This window comes from Nicotiana tomentosiformis, chromosome 4, assembly GCF_000390325.3.
Source record: "Nicotiana tomentosiformis chromosome 4, ASM39032v3, whole genome shotgun sequence".
Taxonomy (NCBI): Eukaryota; Viridiplantae; Streptophyta; class Magnoliopsida; order Solanales; family Solanaceae; genus Nicotiana; species Nicotiana tomentosiformis.
Window position 1 is genome coordinate 56210116 of NC_090815.1, and position 11076 is coordinate 56221191.

Consider the following 11076-nt stretch of genomic DNA (forward strand, 5'->3'; position numbering starts at 1 on the left):
TTTAGCTTGTTCCAGAATTGACCATTGAATTTAAGAGCTCTTTCACCTACTGTCTCATAGCTCTTTTATATTAAAATTTTCTAGACGAACTCATGGGACTGAGGAAGGCAGTTTCATAAGTACTATTTGACAGAAATGCCTTCACCAGGACAATTAGGTGCAGGTTGAGCTACTTTTTTGGGTTTTAACTCTCTGGTTTGGAAGGAAGGCATGTCAAGTGAAGTATGAGTGGAACTTCTAATATGAAGCAGTCAAAACAGAACACAACCCATATTATTCCGCAATTTCATAATCACAACTTGCCCATGAACAAACTCTTCTTTGTGCCAAAATCTAGCATTCGAATAGCTAAATTCTCTTCAAAATCATGGTTGTGAACTTGTATCGCTAGTCGTGGAAAGCCTGTATATTTTTGTAAACCGTTCTTTAATTCAGCTTTAATTATCAGAGACTCTGCAGCACTGCAGTAACTCCAAATCCTAGACAAATCATATTGTTTTTGTTATGTCATACATGATTGTTCAAAGAATTAAAGAATCATCTGTTTTCATTACAGTGGATCCTACTCAATAGGAATCTGTCAGGGCTAATCTCTGAGGTATGCAACTGAAACTTCCTAAGGATGACCGATTAGCATTTGAAATGACTCAGATCGATTATCATTACAGTGATGTCATCCGAACTACCCCTTGACACGGCTAGGTTTACAAGTTCTCTGCATGCAGCCACAAGCGACTAGCATTTCTGAGGTATGCAACTGAAACTTCCTAAGGATGACCGACTAGCATTTGAAATGACTCAGATCGATTATCATTACAGTGATGTCATCCGAACTACCCCTTGACACAGCTAGGTTTACAAGTTCTCTGCATGCAGCCACAAGCGCATTGGATGGTTGGTTCTTGTTCAAACCACTGTTTTCTTGATTTGGAGAATGAATTTTCATCTTCATCTTTGTTTGGTTCATTGTTGAAACTCGCCTTGCCTTTTTCGGAGGACTTTCATTTTCATTGCCAAATTCATCTTCACTTGCCATCCAGCTGTTGACAGTTTTCTTACAGCACGGAGAATGACTTTTCCTTCTGTTGGACTTGATTATGGGAACTCGTCCTAACTTTGAAGGACTTTTACTTAAACAATAAAATTCCTTTCCCTTTTCATTTAAAGTGGACACTGGAAGTTGCATACTCTTTTCCCTTGGACAATACTGCATTATGATATCCACAGCCTCCTGATTGCCCACCTAAACAACAACATAACCAAATGAATTCAAGATAATTCAGCTAAAAATCTTACTAAGAACCACAAGATTACTAATGGATACCCAAAAATCATAGTAATCAAATTGTCTAATGACAAAGATTGGTAAATCCCCACATTAATAAAATTGTCACATAAAAAAGTACTCCGGAAATCTGATATATCATTGTATTATATGCCCTCAGATGAATGATAATGTATTGCTAGAAGTGCTTTAAACTCAAGCAGAAATCAGTACTGCGCATTGTTCGTGCAAAAGCTTCCTCATCAATCAGAATATATACATGCTTTCTCTTCTAACCTCATCCCAAAGACCATCAGAAGCTAAAACAAGGTATTCCATATCTGGTGCCAAAATGAGTGTTTTGGTGTCAGGTTCAGCTGGTACCCAATCCTTCAAATGAGCATCTCCAATGCTTCTAGAGACAGAGAGAACACCATGTACTCTCCAACCTCCTCTGTGAAGTTCAACATATCCTCCCTACATCAAAAAAGTTCTGAATGAGCAATTATAATCAACAACATATCCCACTATTTAAATCACGTGGAAGACGTGTACGCGAGGTGACGAGTGTGCACACAACCTTATATGTGGAAATTGACCGGTTTAGACTCTTAGGTTTCTTATATGCATTTAATTGAATTCGTCATATCATGTTATATCATAGTCTTTAATTTCAAGTAGCCTGAGGCTAATATGATGTACCATATCCTCTATTCTCTTCCGCTCATCCTCCCTCTCAGCTCTATGGTCTCTTGTGAGGGCTTCAGCAACTCCACTGCCACATAGAACTGCTCTACAGTCTCCCAAATTTGAAATTATAATCTCCTTTCCTTCAATTAACGCCGTGACACAGCAAACACCACTGCCCAAACCCTGTTATATTCTCAGTGAGTAAAGAATTGTTAAACGAACAGGACACAGTACAAAACTTCTCCTCATAGACAAAAAATGTCTAAATTTAATACAAAGACATATATATTTACTCTTTACTCTTAACATACTCCCTTCGTTTCAATTTATGTGAACCCATTTGACTGGGCACGGATTTTAAGAAAAGAGAAAAAACTTTTGAACTTGTGGTGTAAGACGAGACACATTTATTTTGTTTGGCTATAAATCATTGCATAAAGGGAAATTGTTTTCCCAATATGGAAAGTGGTCATTCTCTTTGGCACGGACAAAAAAGAAAATAGGTTCACATAAATTGAAACGGAAGGAGTATAACAGACTCCAAATAACAAGAATATCTGCAATCTTGACTCCAAGAGAAGCAATTGCCTTTGCAATGAGATAAGAGATGGCTGATAGAATCTGAGCTGATTATGGTTCCACGTTCTTATTCTGATTGCTAGTCTGATAGGATTTTTGTCTTAGACTGCTAGCGCTTAATGTTGTATTGTCACTACTCTTTCGTTTTATAGTGCCAGGCCTATTTACTGTTATTGCTATTGTTTTCATCTATTTTCTGGCTTTTATGATGCTGTTATTATTCCTTTGGTTTCTGTTGATGGTACTGATATATTGTCTCTTTTCGTCCTCTTGAGCCGAGGGTCTATCGGAAATAAGCTCTCTATTCCCTCAGGGTAGGGGAAAGGTCTGCATACACACTATCTTCCCTAAACCCCACTAGTGGGATTTTACTAGGTCGTTGTGGTTGTTGTTGTTGTATTCTTATTCTGATTGCTCAACAACAACAACAACAAATCCAGTAATTTCCCACAAGTGGGGTCTGGGAGGCTAAAATGTACGCAGCCTTACCCCTAGCCCTCGAAGGGCACAAAAGTTATTTCCGATAGACGCTCGGCTAGCCTGTTTCTGATTACTCAAACTTTTAAAATCCTAATTTCTCTTAATCAACTGTTATGGATCTCTGATATTGGTACTACATCTACCCAGCTAAGAAAAGTAAAAAAAAACAAAGATCCAAATTTGCAACAATTCCAATATAGAAATTCCGGAAAGTTGTTCTTATTTTGTTCACTAAAAGGAGCGAGAAATGTATGTTTAAAAGCCAATGAAAAAAGCAAGAAACAAGAGGGTAATCAAAATTTCTCGTTACCTGTTTCAAAAACCGCTGATCAGTTTTCAAATAAGCAGCCTCAATAGCTTTTTCTCTCGTCGCGCTGGAACCATTGTCAAGCATTTCAAATACATACGAGTGTAAATTTTCTGCCACAAATTCTGCAGCTTTTCGCCCTCCGTGTCCATCATATACCCCAAAAAACCCCTACATTTTCAAGAGCAATTCAAGAACTACAAAAATTCAATTCTCGCAACAACAACAATGACAATGCCTCAAACCCAATCAAATTGGGATCGGCTATATGAATTCCCACGGTCCAAGTCGCTCTATTTAGAAAATTCCAAGTCTTTCAAGAACCACGAAAAAAAGAAACTTGAAACCATTTCATAATTAATCATCAAATTAATAAATGAAGCATTTTTTAGTTACCCTTTTGCCATTTGAAGTAGAAATTATTTTGTAGGTATCCTCCATGATGGTTTTCTTGCCTTTGCGGCAGAAAAGGCCGACCCCATGACCACTGAAGCAATCATTCTTGAAACACGGCTCTGAATTCACTCGAATCTCACACAACAAACTGGGGATCTCAATCTTGGGGGGTCTTTTCCGTTTCAAAGAACAGAAAGAATCAGCATTCATGTTTTGATTCTCATCAGTAGTGGCTTTGTCATTCATTACTGTGGATGTTGAAATGCGTTTCTGCATTTTGATTGTGAAACTCTGTGAATAAAGTTGAACCGAGACTTCGAAATAAATCAGAATGAAGGTGGCTCCAAAGGCTAGGAATGTGGGTGGATTATTTGTACCGTTAGAGAGAGAATGACAAAGTCGTTCAAAGCAGAATTAGAAGCAGTTTAACTGTTAGACTTTGTTTCAGAGCCGTTGGGGCAGGAGAGGGGGTGAGTTGTTTTTCGGGGGGGGGGGGGGGGGGGGGGAGATTTTCTAATTTGAAAACTTTTTTGTCACACGTAATACATATGAATTCGATTCTTTTCTTATTAAAATTTATTACTCCATGTGAGGTGTAATTATAAAGCTTTTTTACTTTAATTGCATGAATTCTTATCCACTTTGATAAATTAGAAATATGAAAAGCATAAAAGAAAAAGGGAAAAAAGGAATAAAAGAAAGAAATACGGAAGGTTAGGACAGTAAAAATTGTGAATATTTCCGTCTCTATTGTCAATTTCCCTTCTCATCATGAGATTTAACTATAACTGTGGATTGAGTAATCTGGTAGATAATAAAATTCGCATAAAAATAATAATCAAGACTAAAAAAATATTGTAATAAAGGTAATTTTATTAATTAATAAAAATAACCACAAAGGGAAAAGTATAAGGGGGCAAAAGCAACAATAGTGTGTCATCTATTGCCTTGGCAAGATGATCATTCCTAAGCTCTTCCAACATCTCATGAGGGCCTCGCGAGGTCGAATGATCTCTTATCCAAATGGGGTATCTCCCTGCGGCAAAATAGATGGACATCAATTACTGAGCTAGACCTTACCTTATAATTCTTATTGAGGCATGCAAACCTCTAATACTAATAAGAATGTAAAATGTACGAACTAGAAAGATCCAAATACTCTATGATCATCACAGAGTTTATAACACACTATGTGATATATTACATGCGATAATACTAGAAAATGAATGAATAAAAATATGAAGAATATGCGGCTGAGACTCTTCTTCTCCAAGGTTGTGACCTTTTCAAGTTGTAGCCCAATACAAATGACCCGACAGGTTGTTTTGAGTTCTAGCACTCCATCCTGCGAATTGAGGATTCGAAAAGGTTCATTTGATGTTCTGTGACTTGCGTGCATCGTTGGTTTTGGTTTCCGGGAGGTTCGGGGAGTTTTGGAAGGAGAATTCTCATTTCGAAAGTTTTAAGTTGTTGGAGTTGACCAATAGTTGACCTTTATATAAACGACTCTGGATTGGCAATTTGATGGTTCTATTAGCTTCGTATGATCATCTTGGACTTGTACGCAAGATTGGTTCGGGTCTCAGGTGACCTGAGGTTATTTCGGCGCTTCTAGTCGAAAGTTAGAAATTTGAGTTTAAGAACATTTGAAAATCTTGAGTTTATGAATGATCTTTGATTAATGATATTATTTTGATAATTTGAGCTTGCAAGCGAGTTTGTATGATGTTGTTACACTTGTGTGGATGTTTCGATTGGATCCCGAGAGGCTCGGGTGAGTTTCGAATAAGTTGCGGACTAATTTTGGCTTAACAGGTGTAACACCACGGAAAATTTTGAAGTACTTAAGTGTAAAGCCTGGTAAAATTTGCAAAGAAAATAATATTTCATGGTGCCGGACTAGGCTTACATGTTTGAGGATTGTAAAGATTGGGTTGAACAATGCACCGGAAAGTAAAGGAAAATTTTTGGCGGAAAAGTACATTTCTGCGGTCCATTATGCGACCGCAGAACCACTCTGCGGACCGCATAATGGCCGCAGAGTGAGGCAGTTAATTGGGTCAGTTGGAAGCAACTATGCGGTCGACCATGCGACCGCATAACTATTATGCGGTGCATTATAGTCCGCATAATAGTTATGCGGACCGCATAGTGACCGCATGCACAGACAGTTATTTTGGCTATTTTGTAACCCGCATACCTTGTTCCGGAGCTTCATTTTTGGGTTTTTAAAACCCAACCCTATTTCGTTAAATACACTCTTTGGGCCATTTTTGAGACATAATCTAATATTCTAGAGTGAGAGAGAGTGCCCTAGAGTGAGAAGGTGTTCTTCAATAATTTTTCTTCAATTCTTGCTCAAGTTTTGGAAGATTTAGAAGGGAAGCACACTAGGTGTTCATCCTAGAGGTAAGATTCTACACCCTAAACCCTAATTTCGAAATCTTCTGAAAATGGGTAACTAGCAAGATAATATTTGGGCATGAGAGTTATTTATTTTACATGCATGTGTTATCAAAGGGTGTAGGAAGATTGTTGAGCTAAAAATGGTAAATATTGGATTGTGGGACGATTGAATCCTTCATAAAAATGGCATTGAAACCTTATGCACACCTAGTGTTTGATAAAATGCTCAAGTGAGCTAGAACCATGATCATCTTCCAAATTTTGATTCAATTTGTTATATTTCTACAATAGATTGAAGTTGCTAAGAATTCTAGAACGTTTTAGAGTTTAAGGAAGCTCAAGTGAGGTATGTTGGCTAAACTCTTCTCTTAGAATTGAATCCCACGATATTAATGTAAATTATGTAAGTCCCGAGTGATTCATTATGAAACTGGCTATTCCGAGTAAGATTAGGTTGAAAGATATATATTCAACAAGCATCCCAAATGCTTTATTCATGTTATGTTACCAATTGAGGATGTGTTAAAATATGGGCTGTGCATTAATAATGTTTAGACTTTAAGTCAAGTTCAAATGAAGGCTATTATGCCAAATTTTGTGAAATATCTCTATGTGCCTTAGACTCTAAATCTCTCACATGTGTACTACACACCTTGATTTGAATTGTATTTATTGTTGACGATGACAATGATATTTGAAATTGATAAAGTGAGCATGAAATACTGAATATGGCCAACGTGCCAAGAATGATCTTATAATTATGGCCATTAGTGCCAATGAAATGAAAAGATGTGAAAGTAATACGAAATGCGATGATTGATATAAAAAGGTTGATGTCTCAAATAAGACAGCCTAACCGGTCGGGTCGTGATCGGACACCATATCGCATACATGGTGGTGATTGTGCTGGAAATTGTAATTGTGGTTGATGTCCCTAATGGATAGCCTAGCCGATCGGGTCGGGATCGGACTCCGTGTTAAAGACGGTGGTATTGATATTGAGAGAAATTATGGTTGATGTCTCTAATGAGATGGCCTAGCTGATCGGGTCGTGATCGGACTCCATGCTAAGAGTACAGTGGTACTGGTTTTGTGAATAATGGTATTGTGAATAATGGTATTGTGGACAATGGTATATCGATACTAAAAATCTCCCAATGTGAGATATGGGAATCAATTTAAACACTTTCTTGATCCTAAATTGAGGTTTAATTTTAATTAAGGCTTTCATTGATATTATGATAATCTTGTTTGTATTATTTGTCATTATATTGAGAGACTGTTTAGTTATACATACTAGTGTTATTCGACGGTACTAACGTCCCTTTTGCCGGGGATGCTGCATCTTTAAATGGATGCAGGTGGTTCCACAACAGGAGATATTGATCAGTGATAGTAGTACACCTTCTTCCCAGCTGACTTGGTGAGCCCCACTTCATTCTGAGGTCATGTATCTTTTGTACTTTGTGTATTCGGTTTGAGATATAGCCGGGGTCTTGTTGCTGGCATTATCATTATACTCTTCTTTATCTATAGAGGCTCCGTAGACATAGTGTGGGTTGTGTATTGGTGCTGGGAAAAGAGAAACTATATTATGTTGTGGTTGTATTACTTGTCCATTTGAGACTTTACAAATGATGAAACTATTGGAAATGAATTGGTATTGTAGACGTGAATACATTTTCGTCTAATTAATGATAATATGTATTATCTCTATTCGTGGATGAGTTGGGTAGAATGAAATCTAACAGGCTTGCTCGGTCGGGTTCACTCGGTTGAGCGCCGGTTGCGCTCCTCGGTTTTGGGGTGTGACAAACTTGGTATCAGAGCCTAAGTTTTTAAAGTGTCCTAGGATGTCTCGGAGCCATGTCTAGTAGAGTCCTTATTATCGGTGTGTTGTCGACCACATCTATAATTAGGATGCTACATTGACATTTAGGAATAATACCCTTCTTTCATGTTCTTGATCGTGCGATAAAGCTGGTTGTATGATTGTTCCTCCTTTAACTCCTGAGTTGCTCTAATTTTCAGTACATGGCGGCTAAGAAGAAGGCAAGAACTGGCCAAAGAGCCAATGTCACCCCAGGAGTGACAGTTGATCGTATAATTGATGATGCAGGTGAGCACCCGAGGAGTGAGAATATTCCTCCAGTTACTACACTGCCTCACTCTACTACAGCTGATTAGACCGTACCTATCCCTACACCTATTGAGGGTGCAACGGTCCCTCCAACTGATATACCAGTTCCACCTCCAGTTCCAGCTTCTGATTCTGGTGTTTCTGATATTGATCTTAGAGGAGCCATACAGATGTTGGATCAAATAGTGGCTTCCCAGACCCAGGGGATTCTACTGGTTCCAGGGTGAACATGTTTCTCCAATTGGATCCTCCAGTGTTCACGGGTACTAACCCAGAGGAAGATCCACAATATTTCATTGATGAGATGCATAAGACTCTCAGAGTTATGCGTGCTACTAAAACAGAGGCAGTGGAATTGGCCTTCTACCGCCTGAAAGAGGTGGCATATTCTTGGTTTGAACTATGGGAGGAGTCCCGTGAAGAAGGGAGCTCTTCGGCGAGGTGGGGTGAGTTTGCCGATGCCTTCATTGATCATTTCTTGCCTGCCGAGACTAAGGCAGCCCGTGCTGTTGAGTTTGAGAACTTGAGGCAAAGTAGCCTGAGTGTGTGGGATTACTATATGAGATTCGCGTACCTGTCTAAATATGCTATTTACATGTTGCGCACTATGGAGGCTAGAGTGCGCCGCTTTGTGCAGGGCCTTAGTCCCTTGGTAATTAATGAGGCTGCTACAGTTGCCTTGAATTCTGATATGAACTATGGAAAGATGGTGGCATTCGCTCAAGCCACAGAGACCCGGAAATTAAGGAACAGAATGGAGCGAGAGGGTAATAAGGCCCGGTCTATGGGCAACTTTGGTGGTTCTTCAGGTGGTGGCAAGTCAACATTCATAGGATGGTCTTCCGGGCCATCACAGTCCTTTGCTCAGTTTTCGGCTAGTGCACTACCACCAGGGCCTAGTCAGCAGCAGCAGTGGAGCCATTTCAGGCTTAGTCAGGGCAACAGGGGATCCAATCAGCAGGGTCATCATGGTGGTAGATTCCAGCAGCAGAGGAAGCCCCCATGCCCTAGGTGTGGAAAGATGCACCTAGGAATATGCTACATAGACTTACCCATATGCTACGAATGCTGATTGAGGGGTCATATTCAGAGGGATTGTCGTTCGTCCCACCAGGGTACGGGCAGGGGCATGGCACAACCAGCAAATTCTGCAGCTACTACATCCGCAACACCTCCTCCAGCTCGAGGCACTCCAATACCCATAGGGCGTGGTACAGCTAGGGGTGGAGCACAGAGTTCGGGAGGATCTGGCCGTTTCTATGCTATGAGGGGTCGCCAGAATTCAGAGGCTTCTCCAGATGTTGTCACAGGTATATTAACCATCCAATCTCATAATGTATATGCTCTTATTGATCCCGGTTCCACTTTGTCATATGTCATACCTTATGTTGCTATGGAATTTGGGATAGAACCAGAACATCTTTATAAGGCGTTCTCTATATCTACTCCGGTTGGTGAGTCTATTTTGGCCGCATGGGTTTATAGGGATTGCGTTGTCACGTTACGTGGTCGGGACACCGTGGCCGATCTTATTGAATTGAGAATGGTCGATTTTGATGTGATAATGGGGATGGATTAGCTTTATTCATGTTTTGCCAAGCTTGATTGCCGAACCAGAACTGTTAGGTTCGAATTTCAAAATGAGCCAGTTATTGAGTGGAAGGGTGATGATGTAGTGCTGAAGGGTAGGTTTATTTCTTACCTTAAGGCCACAAAGATAATCAACAAGGGATGTATTTACCATTTGGTCCGGGTTACGGACACCAATGCCGAGGCACCTACACTTGAGTCCGTGCCTGTTGTGAATAAATTTCCGGGAGTCTTTTCGGATAAACTCTATGGGATTCCACCAGATAGGGAGATTGATTTTGGGATTGATGTGATGCCAGACACACATCCTATATCTATTCCACTCTACAGAATGGCACTGGCAGAGTTGAAGGAGCTAAAGGAACAATTAAGAGATTTGTTAGAAAAGGGTTTCATCTGGCCGAGTGTGTCACCTTGGGGCGCACCGGTCCTTTTTGTAAGAAAGAAAGATGGGTCACTGAGAATGTGTATTGACTATCGGCAGCATAATAAGGTAACAATCAAAAATAAGTACCCACTGCCAAGGATAGATGACTTGTTTGACCAATTATAAGGTGCTAGGTACTTCTCCAAAATTGATTTACGATCCGGGTATCACCAATTGAAGATCAGGGAGCAGGATATTCCGTAAACAGCTTTTAGGACCCAGTATGGGCATTTTGAATTTCTGGTGATGTCTTTTGGGCTAACAAATGCCCAGCAGCCTTCATGGATCTTATGAATCGAGTTTTTAAGCCATTCCTTGACTCCTTTGTGATAGTATTCATTGACGATATTCTTATATATTCACGAAGTCAGGAGGACCATGCTGATCATCTCAGGGTAGTTCTGCAAACCCTATATTAGTACCAGTTATATGCAAAGTTTTTAAAGTGTGAATTTTGGCTGGAATCGGTTATATTCTTGGGTCATGTAGTTTCTAGTGAAGGAATTAAGGTTGATCCTCAGAAAATTTCAGCTGTGAAGAATTGGCCGAGCCCTACAACTCCAACAGAAATTCGTAGTTTCTTAGGCTTAGCTAGATATTACAGAAAGTTTGTTGAGGGGTTTTCTACTCTTGCCTCTCCATTGAATAAATTGACGCAGAAGGAAATTAAATTCCAATGGTCAAATGCTTGTGAAAAGAGTTTCCAGGAATTGAAAGCAAGATTGACTACGGCGCCGGTGTTGACTCTACCAGAGGGTATAGATGGATTTGTAGTATATTGTGATTTTTTAAGAATC

The 11076-nt window shown here is 39.7% G+C and overlaps 2 protein-coding genes across 3 annotated transcripts; one reads left to right on the plus strand and one right to left on the minus strand.

Moving 5' to 3' along the window:
- Nucleotides 1–480: 480 nt before the first annotated feature.
- On the minus strand, nt 481–4171 carry LOC104112726 (probable protein phosphatase 2C 14). 2 transcript variants are annotated; one of them, XM_009622731.3, is made up of 5 exons: nt 3717–4167; nt 3324–3491; nt 1967–2137; nt 1562–1741; nt 481–1243 (listed from the first exon to the last, which is right to left on the minus strand). In XM_009622731.3, the coding sequence occupies exons 1-5, from the start codon at nt 3990–3992 to the stop codon at nt 782–784; spliced, it is 1257 nt and encodes a 418-aa protein (XP_009621026.1). In that variant the 5' UTR covers nt 3993–4167; the 3' UTR covers nt 481–781. The 2 variants fall into 2 exon arrangements, with proteins under 2 accessions (XP_009621026.1, XP_018632082.1); XM_018776566.3 differs by lacking the exon at nt 1967–2137 and having other exon boundaries at nt 3717–4171.
- Nucleotides 4172–9391: 5220 nt separating this feature from the next.
- On the plus strand, nt 9392–9841 carry LOC138909729 (uncharacterized). The gene has a single exon (XM_070200942.1). The coding sequence runs from the start codon at nt 9392–9394 to the stop codon at nt 9839–9841; it is 450 nt and encodes a 149-aa protein (XP_070057043.1).
- Nucleotides 9842–11076: the final 1235 nt, after the last annotated feature.

What these genes read in the sequence shown, in the direction of transcription:
- LOC104112726 (XM_009622731.3), bottom strand. Translation starts at nt 3,992, where the DNA reads ATGCAGAAACGCATTTCAACATCCACAGTAATGAATGACAAAGCCACT. An exon ending in ATCAGCGGTTTTTGAAACAG is followed by an intron (nt 2,138 to 3,323) that starts GTAACGAGAAAT and finishes AGAATATAACAG; the next exon opens with GGTTTGGGCAGTGGTGTTTG. An exon ending in CTGATGGTCTTTGGGATGAG is followed by an intron (nt 1,244 to 1,561) that starts GTTAGAAGAGAA and finishes GTTGTTGTTTAG; the next exon opens with GTGGGCAATCAGGAGGCTGT.
- LOC138909729 (XM_070200942.1), top strand. Translation starts at nt 9,392, where the DNA reads ATGGCACAACCAGCAAATTCTGCAGCTACTACATCCGCAACACCTCCT.